We start from the raw sequence: 19,817 nt of genomic DNA, 5'->3' as shown, positions 1-19,817 counted from the left end.
CCTCAGCGACCCGCACCGCGACGCCTGCGCGGGCCGCCGCCGGCCGCGCTCGCCTCTGCGCCTGCGCGCCCTCGGGAAGCTCCGCCCACCCCCGGGCGCCGGCGCGCGGGGCCGCGCCTCCTCATGGCGGCCGCCGCAGTGTGTGGTATTTAGCGGGAGCGCGCGGCGGGCGCGAGGACGCGCGAAGCGGCGGCGGCGGCGGCGGCGGCCAGGGGGGAGCCGGAGCGGCCGTTGCGGGGCGCGCTCTCGAGCGGCGGCGGCGGCCGGGTGTCCCGTCGGTGTCTGCCCGGGGAAGAGGCGGGGCGCGGCCCGCGGCGGCGGGGGTTGGCGGCGGCGCCGCAGCGCGTGTGAGCCGGGCCGGGGTCCGCGGCGCGCTCTCCGCCCACAGGTAAGTGGGCCCGCCGAGGGAGGAGCCGGCCGCGGGGGCTCCCGGGCGGAGGACGCTGGGCCGGCCCGGGCGGCGGCGGCGGGCAGGGCGGGCGCGGGAGCCCCCGGCCCCGGCGCCTTTGTCTCGGCCCGGCCCGCCGCCCCCGGCCCCGGCCCGGCCCGGCCCGCGGGGGTCGGCCTCGCGCCGGCGGGGCGGGGAAGGGCCTCCTCGCCGCGGCCCGGCCCCCGCGCGCCCGGAGGCGGGCCCGGCCGGGGGAGGCGCCCCGGCCCCGGCGCCGGCCTTTGTTGTGGAGGGTCCCGCGGTGTGCGGCCAACATGGCGGAGGTCAGCTGGGTGCGGGCCGGGCCGTCCCCGCCCTCCGGCCCGCCGGCCCGCGTCGGCGGCGGGGGCAGCCTGCCCTTGTTTACGTCGCGGGCGCGCGAACGCCGCCGGGCGGCACCCGGGCCTCGGCCCCTCGGCTCGCGTGTCGCGAGGTCGGGCCTCTCGGCCGCCACCGCGCAGCTTAGGAATGCGGTGACCTGGGCCGCAGCGCTGCGTAGGTTTCCCTTCCCGGTGGTGGAAGGATTCGGAACCTGCGCGTCTGGCTTCCGGAGAAGTCCAGCTCGTATGTTCGGAAATGAGACTGTGTAGCTGGCTGGTCAGTCGCGGAGGCCTGAGCGCGGATGTAGGACGGGGGCCGCCGCCCGCTGTTAGCAGCTGAAGCGTCACCGTGTCCTGAGGAGCGCCCGTCAAGGGTGGACTTAACTCCCCGCCGCAGCGAATGCTGCGAGCGCGGACGCTGAAGGCTGGCCGCCCGCCGGCTTCTGCCCTTGGGCAAGATGCTTAACCTCGCTGTTCTTCGTTTTCCTATCTGCAAAATGGGTGCAAGGCTAGTGCCTGCCCCAAAGAACTGTTGGGGGAGCTGAGGAGAGGCGAGAGGTGGAGGGCTTCGCCCGGGGCGAGCGCTCGGAAATGTGTGCTGGAAGGCCGCGCTTGTCACTTTACAGTTAAAACTTAGGGGGTGTCTCGGCACGATGGCTGTGTTGAAAGTACATAGGCCAGAAAGATGTGAAATCACATTGTAAATTGTTAGTGCTTAAGTGTTTCTTTCACTGCATTTTGTTGTTAGAAAGGCAAATAAGACGTTTAAGTGATAAACTGACAGGCTTTCTGAGATGATGGCATTTGGAAATTTCTCTGGTAAAGGATTTGGGTAGGTCTTATGTGGTCTGGAATTTAAAAAATCAGATTAGCTAAAATGAAGTTTCCTTTTAGCACTTACATTTATGGATCAGTTCGTTTCCAAGGACGTGAGTTAACGAACTTGGAGAAGGGGAACAGCGAGTCCCTTTGAGTGTTAGGTGTCTGTGGTGTCACCCTCTCTTCTAGACATTACTGGAGAGCAAAGTGCAGCATGACGATAAATAGAATGGTCTGGTAATTTTGTCACGGAGATACTGGCGCGAATTGTGGAAGAGGGGGTTTTGGTTAGCTGTTAGGAAACTTTGTGACAAGTAGATTTTGGGACTTAAAGTGGATTATACAAGTCGTGTAATTTAATGAAATTAAAGATAGAGAATTTTGTGATATGGAACGGTTAGTTACAACCGTAAAGTTTGCTTTGCCAAAATATTTTCTTTAGATATAATATAGAATTGGTGTAAATGACCCCTTTTGGCACCTTTCTAACATAGTTTAGTAACATTTAATAATATTTTAAACTGAAGTACAGTATAATTAATAGATATGGAACTTTTCAGGTTAAGTGTTCCAAAAACTACAAATTCAGAAACAAATTTAGTTCAGTTTAGCTTAATATCTGTTCCCTCTAAGCTTTGGGAAATTCTTATAAAATTGATGTAGAGCAAAATTCTTCAATATCTCTAATTAAAAAGAAGATTATAAGTAGGCTAAAATTAATTGGAGCTACAAAGGAAATATCTAGCTTTGGCAATAATGACATAAGAAGAAGAAGAAGGAAGACTTCATTTTCAGTGTTTAGGGTGTTTTGAAAACGTGTTTTTTTTAAAGATTGGCACCTGAGCTAACAACTGTTGCCAATCTTTTTTTTTTTTTCATTCTTCTCCCCAAATCACCCCAGTACATAGTTGGATATTTTTAGTTGTGGGTCCTTCTAGTTGTGCTGTGTGGGATGCCCCCTCAGCATGGCTTGGTGAGCGGTGCCATGTCCGCGCCCAGGATCCGAACCGGAGAAACCCTGGGTGCGCGAACTTAACCACCTGGCTACTGGACCGCGCCGAAAACAAGTCTTATAATGAGGGTAACAAAGTAACTTTACAAAGTGACCAGTTCAGTTGTGTTTTAAAACAGTTGATTTACTCAATTTGTAAAGATTGGAGGTTTTTCTTTCTTTCCTTGAAGAGATCTGTTACAGACTTGTGGTTATAATTATGGAATTTCCATACACACCTGTAAAATGTTTAAATTCTGGATATTTTTGGTATACAACTCCCTACAAACAAATATATGAAAACCTGAGACTCCCTACTCTCCCTTCTTTCCCCCTCAAAAAACAACTGAGGGTAAATTTTTCTTCTTTATCGTGAGTATTCTTAATGGTTTCTTTTAAGTAGGAATTTTTCTAATGGACTTTAAATTATTTGTTTTTCCATGGCTCTAGTTAGTGGAGCATTTGCTGCATAATGGCAGGAATTGTGCTTTTTTATTCCTATATCCTTAGTGCCTGACACTAAATACATATTTGTTTCCTGACCTACTACTCTATATGCTGGTGAAACTCAGATCTCCCAGCTTGCTGAACTCCAGACCCATGTATCCTCTTGCCTGCAGGTCATTGTTTTTTAAAATGACTTTATTTTTTAGAGCAGTTTTAGTTTCACAGCAAAACTGAACAGACGGTACAGAGATTTCCCTGCCCCGACTCATACATAGCCTCCCCCATGATCAACATTCTCCACCACAGTGATATATTTGTTACAGTTGATATATCAACACTGACATCATTACCACCCAAAGTCCATGGTTTACTTTATGGTTCCCTGTTGGTGTTGTGTATTATGAGTTTTGACAAATGTATGATGATACACATCCACCATTATAATATCCCACGTAATAGTTTCATTGCCCTAAAAATCCTCGGTGATCCTCCTGTTCATCCCCACCTCCTCCCTAACCTCTGGCAAGCACTGATCTTTGTACTCTCTCCATAGTTTTGTCTTTTCCAGAATGTCGTAAAATTGGAATCATACAGTATGTAGCCTTTTCAGATTGGCTTCTTTCAACTAGTGATACGCATTTAAGGTCCCTCCATGTCTCTTCATGGCTTGATAGCTCAGTTCTTTTTAGCTCCTGAATAATAACCCGTTGTCTGGATGTACCAGTTTATTTATCCACTCACCTACCAAAGGACATCTTGGTTGCTTCCATGTTTTGGCTTCCAAGCAATTATGAATAAAGCTGCTGTAAACATCTGTTTGCAGGTTTTTGTGTGGACGTAAGTTTTCATCTCCTTTGGGTAAGTAATGAGGAGCATGATTGCTGGATCGGATGTTAAGAGTATGTTAGTTTTGTGAGAAACCGCCAAACTGCCTTCCAAAGTGGCTGTACCATTTTGCATTCCCACCAGCAACGAATGAGCGTTCTGTTGCTCCACATGCCCACCAGCATTTGGTGGTGGTAGTGTTCTGGATTTTGGCCATCTAATAGGTGTGGGGTGGCATCTTGTTGTTTTAACTTGCATTTTCTTGATGACATAATGATGTGGAGCATCTTTTCACATGCTCATTTGCCATCTGTACAGTATGTCTCTGGTAAGAGTCTGTTAAGGTCTTTGGCCCATTTTTTAGTCGGGTTGTTTGTTTTCTAACAGTCCTTTATCAGATATGTGTTTTGCCGATATTTTCTCCCAGTCTGTGGTTTGTCTTCTGATTCTCTTGACAGTGTCTTTCCCTGCAGTTCTTTTTTCGTTTTTATGTACCACGGTACTTTAAATCTACTTGTCTCAGACTAAAACTTTTATTCTTCCCAGCCATCCAAGGCTCTTACCGTTTATGTTCAGTTAGTTATCAACCCCTGATGTTTCTACTGTCTGGTTATCACAACTCTGGCATTGCTTCTCTCTCAGTCACTCATTTTCACATTACATTCAGTCCTTCTCTTCTGCCTTCTCAGTGGTCTGTCTGCTTTTGGTCTCTGCCTCCTCCCTTTGGTTCTTCCTGCTGTAATTTAAGGGAGCTTTCTAATATAGGTGACTTACAAGGCCTTCAGTGTAAAGTTCCAAGTTCCTTGGTATGGAGTGTAAGTACACAGACTTCCTGTGCTGGCTCCTCTTGTTACTTCCCTGCCATTTTCAACTACATACTTGCACGTGCCTACATGCACCATATTTTTTCTCTGCCTACTAAGCTCTATGATCTCAGCCTAGACATCACTTAGCTGAGACACTCTTCTTGTACTCCCCACTTTGAGTTGGGTGTCATCTCTCTGTTCCCATGGCACTCTCTGCTTAGCCCCATGTAACACGTAACTGTAATTTTTCAGTAATTTTTAGCCCCCGAACTGTAATTTTTCTGTACTACTTTGCCTCTCCAAATAGACTGCAATCTCCATGAGGACTTTGTCTTGATCACCCTTGTTTGTCTAGAGTTTAGCCCTGTTTCTGGCATGTAGTTGGTGCTCAGTAAATATTTGTTGAATAGTTGACTAATACCTTCACACTGCCCTTAATATGCTTTTCCAGTCTTATCCTCCAGCATTTCCTCTTTGCCCTACCTGGTCAAACTGGATTCTTTTTGTTTCTTGAACACTCTCTGTACTTTAACATCTCTGTGCCTTTGCTCTTGATTGTATTTAATCTCTCAAATATCTGTCTGTGCTACTTTGGGCAGATTGCTTAACCTCTTCAAGCCTTAGTTTCCATTAGCACATGAACAGCTATTAGGCATATTGCCGCCCCACCTCCCATGTCCTGATGCTGGAATGGCAGTGTAGTTGAGTGGTTAAGAGGACAGGCTCTTAAGAGTCAGACCTGGATGTGTCTCATGGCTCTATCACTTACTAGTTTGTGTTTGTGACTTTAAGCTCCATGAGAGCAGGGACACTGCTTACTTGCGCATCTAAAAAGCACATTGCCTAACACATAGAAGGTGCTTAAATAATTTTAAAAAAATTAGTTGTTGAGTCGCTTAATTTCTATAAATTTTACCACTTACATTCTAGTGAGGGAAGTAAACAGAATTACAAATTGTGATATGTAGTATAAAGGAGTCAGAAGTGCTGAAGGAAAGAATAATGGGGGTGGGAGGGAGACCTGCTGTCCTAAGTGGTGACGTTTAAGCAATGATAAAAGGATAAGGAGCTGGCCCTTTGAAGGAGGGAAGGGAGAACATCTCAGATTGAAGGAGCAGCAGAGATAAAGGCGCTGGGGCAGGACTGAACATGGACTGTTCTAGGAGCTGAGAGAAAAGAGTGTTGTGGAGCACATGGATGAGGGGGAGAGATGGGTAGAGATCAGATCCTGCAGAGTCGAAGTAAGGAATGTGAATTTTATTTTAAGGGTACTGAGAAGCCATCAAAAGGTTTTAATTAAAGGAGTAACATAATCCACTTTTAAGATGCCTACAGCTGTTGTTTGGAGAATTGATTGGTTAGAAGGCTGGTTCTTTGATCAAGCAGTAGTTGACTATGACCTGGATTAAGGTGGTGGCAGTGAAGATGAGGAGAAGTGGATGGATTTGAGATGTACTTTGGAGACAGAATTAACAGGACTTGCTGATGGATTAGATATGAGAGGTGAGGGAAGGAAGGAATTAGGTGTTTCTGGCTTGAGCAACTCTATGGATCAGGGTACTGTTTACCAAGATGGGAAACACTAGAGGGGGGCTGGGACAGAAGAATGGCAATAAAATTCAAAGTTCTGATATGTTGGATTTGAGGGATCTATGAGACATTCAAAATGATCCAGTGAGAGAGGAGGAAAATCAGGGGTATGTTTGTCACGGAAGCCAGATGGGAAGATATACTAGAGCATGTTTGGGTGTTAGAGGGAATGATCTGGTAGAAAAAGAGGGAGAGACTGGTGCCAGAGAGAAGGGATAATAGAAAGAGTGTGAAGTCTGAGACGTGAGAGGACAGTGTCCAAGTGCAGGGTCACTTCTTCCATTCTACTGGGAGAGGAGGAGGTGGTAAGTCAGCATTTGATGGCTTCTCTTGTATTTTCTGAAGTAAGCATGGGTGAAGCCATCAGTAGAGAGTGTTTATAGTAAGTGAGTACTATACTATGGCAGGTTAAAGATGTAGTAGAGAGAGATACATTGAGAAACTGAGCAGAGGGGAAGCCAGGAGAGATTCTGCGATGTGTTAGCCAGTGATGCCACCTGATGCTTACTGTTCACAGGAGATTCTAGGAGAATACCTAGAGCAAGAATGTTAATTTTTTTCCTAAATGTGAACTTTTTTGTTGATGTGTGTCATAAATGCATGCAGAAAAGTGCTCAGTTTATAAGTCTACAGCTTGATGAATTTTCACAAAGAGAACGCACTATTGTTACCAGCTCTCCCGTGTTCCATTGCTTTTACTTTGATTTTTCTTTTCTTAAATATAACTCTTCAGGAACTCCAGGCTGAACGATATAGATAAAATAGTCCATTTGGGGTCAATTTATTCTCTAGGCTTGAACCACAGTGACCAGAATGATGTTGGCAAAGGCCTTTTATTAGGTTTGAGGAGGTTGCCTAGTCATGTTGAACTTATTTGTGGTTTTTGTTTGCTTTGTTTTGCACAGCAAGGGACTTGGCGGTACATGGAAGGAACTAAAAAGAGAAGGTTGGAGGAAAAACCTTTGGAGAACTAATGTATATATTTATGAAGCAGATGTTGCCAGTGAGAAATATTTTCTTAAAAAATTAGAAGACTTTAATGCCAGTCTTGAATTTTACAGGAAGGATTATACTGTACTTGTTACAGTTATTTATTGTCATGTCGACAAGCTTAGTTAGTGATGGTTGATACAGTATAATTAAATGTACACTGGCTTCTTTGCAAAGACTCTACCTTGGAAAGATTACTTCAATAATTAGTTTAACTAAATGAAGTAATCTAATTGTTAGAAACTTCTTGCCCCCACCCCCACCTTTGTTTTACCTTTTGCTCCTTTGAATTGGGCTAAAGTTCAGGCATTTTTTTTTGTAAGTATTAACTAATGTGTGTATACGTATATGAAAGTACACATAGGAAATATGTATGAAATATGTGGGGTTTTTTAATTTGAGTAGGCTTTTTTAAAGATTTTTTCCCCCTTTAAGTATCCATCTATTTGAGGCATTTTAAGAAAAAAAGAAATCTAAGAAAAAAAGAAGGCAGTAAACAAAATCAATTCTTGATTTCTCAGTGTATGAAGTTACCAGCAATTAATTAGCAGGAAAGTGTGGGGACATAAAATATGCAGTAAAATTTTAAAATTTAATCCTTTTTTTAATAACCAAAAGAGAAATAAATATATATGTGTTTTGTGGGACTTTTGAGAAACACATACAGAAATGCAACCCCCACCTCCCCCATGATCGTTAATAATCTGATTTGGAAAGTAACCATTGTAGACGTTTTGGTGTCGTTTCTAGCCTGTGTATGTGTTCCACATTTTTTCGAATCAGCCATAGATATTTTAAAGTTAATTTCTTGGATCTGACTTAAATCCTTATAGATAAGGATTTATTTTCCCATTAAATGATTACTACTTGTTAGTAACTATACATGTTTGAACTGTGTAATTCCAAATGATGAAGTTTGTGCTTAAAGACTCTATATCCTGGCAGTTCTTGATATTTTGTGTGCCTGTAGTTCAGTCTTCCCATCTCTGTTCTCTGTGGTTTCTGGTTCTAAACTTGACCTCCCTCTCTCCTTTTCTAATCCCTCACCTTAAGCCTTTGAACCACATTCTGCAGTTCGGATGCCCTTCTGGTTTCTTTTCTGTCCCATATATGGTACATACATACATAAAGATAGACAGCTGTATCAGTGTGCGTGTTTACTTAACTATTTTTTTCTTTTAACATAAATGTGCTTGTAATATATTCTGTGGCTTGTTTTTTCCTCCACCCATTTAAACAGTTTGATTCTTACATGTTAGTAGATATGAGGCCATCTTATTGGGGAAAAAAAGGCGGCATAGTATTCTGTTGTATGGACCATAATTTAATCACTCTCTTAAGATAAGGCTGTTTTCAGTTTGTTTGCAATTACAGATAGGGTTGCTGTAGGTGTCCCTATACATACACCTTTGCCAATGTGTAAATTGGAGGATAGACTCTTGGAAGAAAAACTGCTGGGTCAAAGAGTTTACCACTTTAAATTTTGAAACAAACTGCCAAATCTTATTAGAAGGCTTCAGAGTGGACATTCCCAGCAGTGTTTCCCTACATCTTTGCCAATACTTGGAATCAAATCTTTGAAAGCAAATTTGTATCTGTCATTTCTTAAGTAATGTGTACAATTTGTGATGTTTCTCATACCAAGTTTTGTTTTTTTTGGTAATTTTTTTTATTGAGTTCATAATAGTTTACATCATTGTGAAATTTCAGGTGTACATTATTCCTTGTCTGTTACCACGTAAGTGCTCCCCTTCATCCCCTGTGCCCACCTACCACCCCCCTTACCCTGGTAACCACTGAACTGTTTTCTTTGTCTATATGTTTGTTTATATTCCACGAGTGAAATCATATGGTGTTTATCTTTCTCAGTCTGGCTTATTTCACTTAGCATAATACCCTCCAGGTCCATCCATGTTGTTGCAAATGGGATGGTTTTGTCTTTTTTTATGGCTGAGTAGTATTCCGTTGTATATATATACCACATCTTCTTTATCTGATTTTGGTGGATGGGCATTTGGACTGTTTCCATGTCTTGGCTATTGTGATAGTGCTGCAATGAACATAGGGGTGCATGTGCTACTTTGGATTGTTGATTTCAAGTTGTTTGGGTAGATACCCTGTAGTGGGATAGCTGGGTCATATGGTATTTCTATTTTTAGTTTTTTGAGAAATCTCCATACTGTTTCCCATAGTGGCTGCACCAGTTTGCATTCCCACCAGCAGTGTATGAGGGTTCCCTTTTCTCCACACCCTCTCTGACGTTTGTTATTTTTAGTCTTAGTGATTATAGCCATTTTAACAGGTGTAAGGTGGTATCTTAGTATAGTTTTGATTTGCATTTCCCTGATTAGTGATGTTGAACATCTTTTCATTTGTTTATTGGACATTTGTATATCTTCTTCAGAAAAATGTTCATATCCTCTGCCCATTTTTTGATTGGGCTGTTTGTTTTTTTGTTTTCAGTTGTGTGAGTTCCTTATGTATTATGGAGATTAACGCCTTGTCAGATATATGATTTGCAAAGATTTTCTCCCAGTTTGTGGGTCATCTTTTTGTTTTGATCCTAGTTTCTTTTGCCTTGCAAAAGCTCTTCAGTCTGATTAAGTCCCACTTGTTTTTTTTGTCTTTTGTTTCCCTTGTCTGAGAAGACATGGTATTCAAAAAGATCCTTTTAAGTTCGATGTCAAAGAGTGTACCACCTGTATTATCTTCCAGGAGTTTTATGGTTTCAGGACTTATCTTCAAGTCTTTGATCCATTTTGAGTTTATTTTTGTGCATGGTGTGAGATAATGGTCTACTTTCATTCTTTTGCGTGTGGCTGTCCAGTTTTCCCAACACCATTTATTGAACAGACAGTCTTTTCTCCATTGTATGTTCTTGGCTCTTTTGTTGAAGATTGGCTGTCCATAGATGTGCGGTTTTATTTCTGGGCTTTTCAGTTCTGTTCCATTGATCTGTGTGCCTGTTTTTGTACCAGTACCATGCCGTTTTGGTCACCCATGGCTTTGTAGTGCATTTTGAAGTCAGAGATTGTGATGCCTCCAGCTTTGTTCTTTTTTCTCAGGATTGCCTTAGCAATTCGGGGTCTTTGGTTGCCCCATGTGAGTTTTAGTTTTCTTTGTTCGATTTCCATGAGGAATGTTGTCTGGGATTCTGATTGGGCTTGCATTGAATCTGTAGATTGCTTTGGGTATATTTTAGCTATGTTTATTCTTGCAATCCATGTGCATGGAGTCTCTTTCCATCTCTTTATGTCATCATCTGTTTCTTTCAATAGTGTCTTATAGTTTTCATTGTATAAATCCTTCACCTCTTTGGTTAAATTTATTCCAAGATATTTTATTCTTTTAGTTGTGATTGTAAGTGGAATTGTATTCTTGAGTTCTCTTTCTGTAAGTTCATTATTATAGAAATGCAACTGATTTTTGTAAGTTGATTTTGTACCCTGCAACTTTACTGTATTTGTTAATTATTTGTAATAGTTTTCCGATGGATTCTTTAGGGTTTTCTATATATAAGAGCATGTCATCTGCAAACAGCAAGAGTTTCACTTCTTCCCTCCCTATTTGGATTCCTTTTATTCCTTTCTCCTGCCTAATTGCTGTGGCCAAAACCTGCAGTAGTATTATGTTGAATAAGAGTGGTGAGAGTGGGCATCCTTGTCTTGTTCCTGTTGTCAGAGGGATGGCTCTTACACTAAGTTACTAACTTTTTGAACTTCTTTTTCCTTTTTTTCTAAAGAGTTTTACATGCACATATAATTTAAAATAAAATACTCCACTGTGTTTTCTTTTTGTTTTGTTTAATACATAAGAGTCCTTGCCCCTACTCCTCTCCAGATGTCCTTTGCCAAAGGCAACCACTTTTACCTCTGTGACCTGATTATTTTTGTATTTACCTTCTTTGTCTCTAAATAACATGCTTCTATTGTTACTTCCCGATTGCGCTTTCAGGCCTTACCTATTGATTGTGGATTTAACTCTTCCTGCCCTGGTCACATGTACATACCCTTCCTATTCCTACACTCTCCTAATTTAGTAACATCATAATTTTGAGTTTGCATTATTATGACTGTGAAAGTTATTCACAATTTGAGCCATGTACTAAACTGGTTACTTTTTTCCCTGCACTATTTAATTTGTATTTGTATAACTTTCCCTGTAGTTAATACTTCTCTTTTTTCATTTTTGCTTTATATTCTCTGTGTTTACACTAATGCTCCCTCACATTCATTACCTCTTGTCTAATCTTCAAGTAGCTTGCATGTCCCTCACATTGCCTTCTTCCTCTAGTGTAAAGTTGTCATTATTCTCAACATTTCCTTCAGCTTTCTCCTGGGTTAAGGATTCTGTTTACTGTAGGTCATGTCCTCTCTCTTGGTTCATTCCCTTGTATTTAAAGAGCGTGTCCTCTAGGAGCCTCCCAAGAATATATCCAGGGGAAGTAATGTATTGAAACCTTGTATCATTATTCTGCCCTCAACATTTTTGCTTGGCATAGATTCTAAAATGGTAATCCTTTTCTTTGAGGATGTTAAAAAGCATTGCTCTTTTGCATCTTGCTTTGGATGTTACTGCTCAAAAGTCCAAAGCTGTTTTGCTTCCCGATTTATTTATTCATGCAAAAAATATTTATTGAGTCTGTACTATGTGCTAGGCACTGTTTTAAGTGTTTAGGATACATCAGTGAACCAGACAAAAATTCTTACCTTCTCTGGCGGGGCGTGGTGGTGGGGGAACAGGGGTGGCTATAATAAAAACCATAATTCATAAGTAAACTGTATAGCCTGATAGAAGATAAGAGTGAAAATGAGGGAGAGGAAGGAAGGGAAGAGGAAGAGGGGTGGAATGGGCAAGGATTAGGAGTGCATACAGTGGGCAGACTACTGGTCACTGTTTTAAATGGAGGGGACAGGGTAGGCCTCCCTGAGAAGGTAACATAAAAGCAAAGATTGGAAAGAGGTGAAAAGAGTTAGTCATGTAGATATCCGAGAGAAAAGTATTTTAAGGCGGAGGCCCAAAGGAGCAACCCAGCTTTGTGGAACAAGAAGGCTAGTGCAGTGAGTGAGGGGGAAAGAAGTGGGACATGAAATCAAAGAGTAGTAGGAACACATCACCATATTGTGTAGGGCCTTATAGGCTGTTTTAGGATTTTATTGATTACCCAGATGTAGGTTGCCATTGGGGAGGGTGTTGAGCAGAGGAGTGACATGATCTGATATAAATTTTAACTGGATTTTTCTGATTGCTGTTCTCAGAACATATTGGGGTGTGGAGGTTGGAGACAAGGTTGGAAGCAGGGAGATTGGTTAGAAGGATATTACAGTAATCCAGGTGATAGAGAATGGTGGCTTGGACTATGGTAGTGTTAGAGGTGGTGAGGAGTGGTTGGATTCTGGATATATTTTTTAAGGAGGTACCGTAAGATTTCCTGGTGGTTTGAGATACGTGATGTGGAAAGAAGAATCAAGGATGACTTCAAGGCTTTTGAACTGAGTAACTGGAAGGATGGCGTTGCCATCAAGTGAGGGGAAGGCTATGGATAGAGTAGTCTGGGAGAAGATGGCCACCCCCTGTAGGTGTATCCAGGAGGCAGTTGGATGTACAAATCTGGGGTTTAAGACAAATCTGGAGGGTGTTTTTGGTTTGTTTTTTAATCTGGGCTGGAGATAATTTTGAAGTCCGTGGCAATATTGGTGGAGTTTAAAAACGAGAAGACTGAATGGGATCACCAAAGGGAAGAAAAGTGGACTGTTGGACAGTTTCCAGTTTCAAGAGTTTGAGGAGAAGAGCAAGAATCAATAAAGGAAGCTGGGGAGTAACCGGTGAGATAGGAAAACCAAGAGTATGTGGAGTCAGTGAACAAAGTTTATCAGGCAGGAGCCCCAGTGATCAATCACCTCTGTCAGATGTTGGAGACAGTTCAAAACTTGCAAATTAAATACAAACAAAACTACAAAACCAATGAAATTCAAGTTACGCTGATTTACTAAAGTATTGGATACTGTCTGTTAAATTGAAGTCTTGAAGTAACATGGGTTATGGAATTAACGGTTACGCTGTAGGTTCTTTTGGAGTTGAATGTACCAAAATTGCCCTGTATGGAGTGGTCACCATGTGATGCATTTTCTTACCAGCATTTAAGTACTTCAGTGAAAACCATGATGTCATTTGGGCTTTGCTTCACACAAATGCATCATTTTATATTAGGTTCCCCTCTGCTTTCTTCTTTAACTTGGCATAATTAGAGCAATGTAGTCCCAACTTGGAGCCAGTGTGACCATAAAATGCGAGTAAGAGCTTTCAATTACGTGGCTAACAGATGGATTCAGATGATTCTAATGTGCTATACTGTTTATTATTAAACACAGGAAAATAAAACATTACATTTTTGTAGAGAAATATGGACCCCCCCCAGAATAGAGTCTTAGTTTGAGGAAAATTAAAGTATGGGTTAATTCACGTGTTATAGTCTATTTGAAATAACTAAAACGATTTGCTTAGAGTTTCAGATGTGATAGGAAGAGATTTCTTTCCCATAAATTCCATTATTTTTCTATTTTACTAGTAAAGAGCCATCAATCATGTAATGTATTGAGACTCTCTGGTGTGACTTTTTACCTCGTTTCTTTAATTTCTTCTGTCTCCCAAGCAATGTGATGTTTTCTGTTTAGCTTAGTATCACCAACTCTTCGTAGGTTACTCTAATTTTGATCTCCTTTGAAATTTTTGTTCTGAGTGTGTGTGTGTATGTATGTATTCACTTACCATAGTTGTCAAATGGAATGGGCAGTTGAATGTGTTCTATGTTACAGTGTAGAACTGGGTACAATATGTTTTATAAGTAAGATTTAAAAAGCATAGCTTAATGCCAAGATGGAGCAAAAGAGCAAACGTCTACTGGATTATGTGACAATTTTATATCCCGAGAGAATATAAAACATAATCAGTGTAGTAACAGTTGTATTCAAACTTGGATACAAATAACTAAGTGAATAGTATTTGGATGCTTTTATCTAGACACTGTGAGACTTGGTTATGTTGCAGTAGTGATTGTGTTGTAATCATAACTGACGTAGTTTCAATAATTTCAAATGTGTTACCAAAAATTCCAATTTCTAAAAGTAATTGCTTGCTAGGACTAAAGGTTTAATTTAACGAATTTAGGGAAATTTTGAATTTTGGGGTCAGTTTTTATAAACATTGAAAAGATGTGTTGAATGTTAAGTTAAATATTCTGTACCATAGTGAGAAAGAGATTATACATAGTGTTTTTTAGGGTTATTTGAAATAAAATGAGGTTTAGGGACACAGCAGACAGTCTGGCTCCACTCTTATTATTTCTTAATTATTCTGATCTTCAATTTTCTCATCTTCAAAATGGAGATACAACCTACTTTATGAGGCTTACGTAGTGTTTATGAAGCTGCTGACACAGTGCCTTACAGATTGGTAGGTGTCCAGTTTATGAGCTTCTTTCACAGCAAACTCTGTAATCTTTATCAGATTTCAGACTCAATCCCACATTGAGGTTGTGAAAATGAACATAGGAGGTTGAAACAACAATTTTCAGTAAAATCCTGTATATTCAGGATCTTTTTTATGTAGTGATTCATTACAGCGTTCCTAGTATGTCTCTGTATACATCACTAAGTGGGTGTTAGTAATATGCCGAACATTCTGATATATTTGATCCCAGTTAATGTCCAAAAATCTGTTATTAGTGGTTTTATTGTTTCACAGATAGGGATCTTGAGACCCAGGCTATTGTAGTTTTGCCAAAGATAAAAATAATTAGTAGGAGCCAAAGTAGGAATTCAGGTTTGAGCTTCTGATTCCAACCAAATTCAGTGTTCTTTTCACTATACATAGGTACATTCTCGAGGTATGTTATTAGTAGTGCAATGCTAAAAGATGAAATTACTTTCTAGGAATTGATGGATTTATGGAACTCTGATGTCATAAATGTAAATATTTTAAGAACTTAGAGAATTGATATGGATTATGTTGTAGATTACGTTTATGGTGATAAAATGATTTACTTCACCACATAGTGTTGTTATTTTTAAAATAGACTTTATTCTTATTTTTATTTTATTTTTTTGAGGAAGATTAGCCTTGAGCTTCCATCTGCTGCCAAACCACCTCTTTTTGCTGAGGAAAACTGGCCCTGAGCTCACATCCACGCCCCTCTTCCTCTATTTTATATGTGGGACGCCTGCCACAGCATGACTTGCCAAGCGGTGCCATGTCCGCACCTGGGATCTGAACCAGCGAACCCCGGGTCGCAGAAGTGGAACATGTGCACATAACTGCTGCGCCACCAGGCCGGCCCCAACTTTATTTTTTTAGAGCGGTTTTAGGTTCAAAATTGAACAGAAGACAGAGAAATTTCCCATATTCACCTTGCCCCATTTGTAGCTTTCCCCATTATTAATGTGTCCCACCAGCAGAGTGTTAGATATTTTGCAATTGATGCACCTACATTGACAGATCATTATCACTCAAAGTCTATGAGTTACATTAATGGTTCACTCTTAGTGTTGTATTTTATGAGTTTTGACAAATGTATGATGATACACATCCACCATTATAATATCCCACGTAATAGTTTCATTGCCCTAAAAATCCTCGGTGATCCTCCTGTTCATCCCCACCTCCTCCCTAACCTCTGGCAAGCACTGATCTTTGTACTCTCTCCATAGTTTTGTCTTTTCCAGAATGTCGTAAAATTGGAATCATACAGTATGTAGCCTTTTCAGATTGGCTTCTTTCAACTAGTGATACTCATTTAAGGTCCCTCCATGTCTCTTCATGGCTTGATAGCTCAGTTCTTTTTAGCTCCTGAATAATAACCCGTTGTCTGGATGTACCAGTTTATTTATCCACTCACCTACCAAAGGACATCTTGGTTGCTTCCATGTTTTGGCTTCCAAGCAATTATGAATAAAGCTGCTGTAAACATCTGTTTGCAGGTTTTTGTGTGGACGTAAGTTTTCATCTCCTTTGGGTAAGTAATGAGGAGCATGATTGCTGGATCGGATGTTAAGAGTATGTTAGTTTTGTGAGAAACCGCCAAACTGCCTTCCAAAGTGGCTGTACCATTTTGCATTCCCACCAGCAACGAATGAGCGTTCTGTTGCTCCACATGCCCACCAGCATTTGGTGGTGGTAGTGTTCTGGATTTTGGCCATCTAATAGGTGTGGGGTGGCATCTTGTTTTAATTTGCATTTTCCTGATGACATATGGAGCATCTTTTCACATGCTCATTTGCCATCTGTACAGTATGTCTTTGGTGAGGTGTCTGATCAGGTCTTTGGCGCATTTTTTGATCAGCATGTTTGTTTTCTCACTGAGTTTTAAGAGTCCTTTGTATATTTTGGATAACAGTACTTTGTCAGATATGTCTTTTGCAGATATTTTCTCCCATCCTGTGGTTTGTCTTCTCATTCCCTTGACACAATGTCTTTTGCAGAGCAGAAGTTTTTAAGTTTAATCAAGTCCAACTTATCAGTTGTTTCTTTCCTGGTTCATGTCTTTGGTGGTGTTTTGGAAAGTCATTGCCAAACCCAAGTTATTTGGATTTTCTCCTATGTTCTAGTATTTTTATGGTTTTAACATTTTACATTTAGGTCTGTGATTGATTTTGAGTTAATTTTTCTGAAGGGTGTAAGATCTGTGTCTAGATTCATTTTTTGCACGTGGATATCCAGTTGTTCCAGAACCGTTTGTAGAAAAGACTGTCTTTTCTCCATTGTTTTTGCCTTTGCTCCCCTGTCAAAGATCACCATAGTGTTTATTTTAAAGTGAATTTTAAATCTCAGTTGTGAATTCCCTTTGAGGTTATATCATGAGGCAGATACATTCTACTTGCAGGGGCATCAGAGATGAGTGAATTCTGGTTGTATACATGCTGTTCCTTCTACTTGGAATTCTTATACCATTTTACTTGATTTATTCATTCTTTTCAGAAATATTTTGAGTACCTGGTCTAGGCCGGTTACTGTCCCAGGTGCTGGAGATACAAGAATGAGCAAAACGGCAGTCTGCTCTCATGAAGTTTATCTTGTATTGCCGAGGTTCTGAACCAAAAGTTAGTGGTTCAGGGATCCTGGGAGTTCTCAAGACCCTTTGAAGGTCAAAACTTTATTTCACAATAAGGAGACGTGAGAGTACAGTGGAGTTTTCCAGAGGCTACATGATATGTGGTTTCTTAACAGATTAAATGCAGAAGCAGATAATTAATACCCAACTGTATTTTATTGCATCAGACATTAAAGAGATTTGTAAAAATATACAACATAGACACTCTTCTCTTTATTATGGAAAATAGTTATTTTTCGTAAACATTTAACATGTCATGGATTTTTACATGTTATGTAAAAGTAATGGTAATTTTAGAATAAATATTTAAAAAAATTTCTTGGCTTGAATTTCTAATAGAGCAGATATCAAGACATATAAACTACATAAAAAAAGCTCTTTTGGGGTCCTCACTCATTTTTTTAAAGTATAAAGAGTGAAGGCAAACTTTTTCTTAAACAGCCAGATAGGTTTAAATGACTTAGGAATCATAGGGTCAGCTATTCAACTCTGCCCTTGAAAGCAGTCATAGGCAATATGTAAATGAACGAGCATAACTATGTTCCAATAAAACTATTTACAAAAAGAGGCAACTGGCTTGCAGCTGTAGTTTGCCAACCTTTGGTGTAAAGGGTTCCTGATACCAAAAAAGTTTAAGAACTGCTGTTACTGAAAAGCTGATCTTGTACTGAGGAGGGAGAAGCAGAAAAAATAGTAAGTAGATAGTCAGCAAGAGAACCTCAAATGGTAAGAGATTACATGAACAGTAAGAAAGGGTGGTCTGGCCTTTAAAAAGTGATCAGCAAAGGCCTCTGTAAGGAGCTGACTTTAGTTCACTTTTACTCGGTCAGTACTTAACGAGGTATCATCTCCCTTCTTTTTTGATCTCCCCTGGCTACATTAGGGATCTCTCTTGTATTAGGAGGGAAGACAAAGTATAGTTTAATTAAATTTTCATTGTTATTTTGAATCTTGATAGACTCAAATTCAGAAAGGATTAATTTTTCAAGTTGAATAGAAAGTATTCAAAGCATATCTGCTTTAAAAGGATCTGGGAAATAGTAGCATACAGCCCAGATTAGCACACTGATCTAAGTTATATGACATTTAGCAAGTTACTTCTCTGTATCATTTTTCTCTTCTGAAATCATGAGAGGGTTGGTTAAGATCTCTTCGTTTTGTTTTTTACTAGTTCTGTGATCTGAAACATTTATTGTGAAATCTATTTTCTTATCTATAAGATGGGGAATAAATGCCTATCTTGGAAGCGCATGCAGGTGGTTAAATTACAGTATGTGTAAACCACTGAGGACATTACCTGGTACATTCTAGGTGCTTAATAAATGTTTGGGGCAGCTGTTTTAATGAGAGTGGAGGAAAGTCTGCTTTGTCTCGGTGTTTAGCTTACTGACCCTGGAACTCATTGAGACTATAGCAGCAAGAGCAAAACCAACAACAGTCAAGCTCCAATGAGAGACATGACAATTACGCAGGAGAACTTAAATAGAAGGGTTAAGGAAGTACAAGGGCAATGCAATCCAAATTTATGTGGTCATTCCAACTTCAGAGAAAGGAAAGGGAAGCAGCTACTCCTGCCATCAAAACCTCTCTTCCCTTGTTGGACATTGAGGGTATCTACCTGACTAAAAAGTGCTTTAGCATATCAAGACATAAGGTAATTTTAGCGAAACCAAATTCATGAATTAGAACTTGGTGAGTTCTCTTGGAATGCAGTGCAAAACAAAGATTGGAATTATGAGAATAAAATATAAGTGACCAGAAGATAGATCCAGGAGAGTCAGTATTAGAATTCTGTGAAGAAAAGAACTGTGCAGATGCAAAAAATCAAAGAACATTTACAAGAGAAATCCACAAAGGTAAAAGACTTGAGCCTTCGTATTAAAAAGACTCACCTAGTGTTTGGCAAGTGCTAATGGCATACACCTAGATGTTCTGGTGAAGATTTCTTCCAGAGATAAAGAAAAGAGTCCAACAAGCCATCTATCGGGGGGAAAGGTTACCTGTAAAGGAGTAAGAATAAAATGGCATTAGGTTTTTCATCTGCACCATTACATGTCAGAAAACAGTGAGCAGAATTTGCGTAGTTCTTAGGGGAAAGGGGTCTGACTAGAATTCTGAGCTTGTGCAGTCTGTGCCAAAGCTTCAGACTGCTACGATTGGGACTTAATCACTTATATGCTGTTTCTAAAAACTTTCTTGAGGTACTCTGCCCATACCAAAAAATGAATCATAATTAAGGATTCAAGGGGAGAAAGAGATGGGTATTTGCCTTGTGATATAGTTGTGAGAAGTGAAACCAGAATGGTTGCAATTGGGTTTGAAGGATTGTTTTGACAGAGTTTTGAAGTTTAGTACAATCTTTATCCTGGCAGGTGGGAAAGGGAACGTTTTACTGTCAGCGTGTTAATACGCTTGCCTTGTTTGGGGAGATGTTAATACTTTCATTTTTGATGTTAATAAAAAGTTGTAGATTCAATGTGAAATAAAAATATAAGGA

General features: G+C 40.6%; 2 protein-coding genes across 6 annotated transcripts in view; one reads left to right on the top strand and one right to left on the bottom strand.

Annotated features, from left to right (window-relative positions):
• Positions 1–247: 247 nt before the first annotated feature.
• Positions 248–19,817, top strand: part of SIAH1 (siah E3 ubiquitin protein ligase 1) — a 34,053-nt gene continuing 14,483 nt past the window's right edge. Inside the window, exon 1 of one of the 4 annotated variants that reach the window (XM_023636925.2) lies at positions 248–388. Coding sequence is in view for 2 of the 4 variants with exons in the window: in XM_070262931.1 (XP_070119032.1) it covers positions 703–922 (220 nt within the window). In the remaining 2 variants the exon portion in view is untranslated. Of the gene's footprint in view, positions 389–621; positions 923–10,455; positions 13,041–19,817 lie in introns of those variants that run through there. The other 3 variants (XM_070262932.1, XM_070262931.1, XM_023636923.2) reach the window with 3 other exon arrangements.
• Positions 15,272–19,817, bottom strand: part of LONP2 (lon peptidase 2, peroxisomal) — a 135,697-nt gene continuing 131,151 nt past the window's right edge. The window contains exons 15-16 of one of the 2 annotated variants that reach the window (XM_070262929.1): positions 19,213–19,320; positions 15,272–17,428 (exon numbers count right to left, since the gene is read on the bottom strand). In XM_070262929.1, the coding sequence (XP_070119030.1) occupies positions 19,213–19,320 (108 nt within the window). In that variant the 3' untranslated portion in view covers positions 15,272–17,428. The remainder of the gene's footprint in view (positions 17,429–19,212; positions 19,321–19,817) is intronic. The other variant, XM_070262930.1, reaches the window with a different exon arrangement.

This window comes from Equus caballus, chromosome 3, assembly GCF_041296265.1.
Source record: "Equus caballus isolate H_3958 breed thoroughbred chromosome 3, TB-T2T, whole genome shotgun sequence".
In the NCBI taxonomy this organism is placed as follows: Eukaryota; Metazoa; Chordata; class Mammalia; order Perissodactyla; family Equidae; genus Equus; species Equus caballus.
This window is presented reverse-complemented; position numbering and strand designations above follow the sequence as displayed.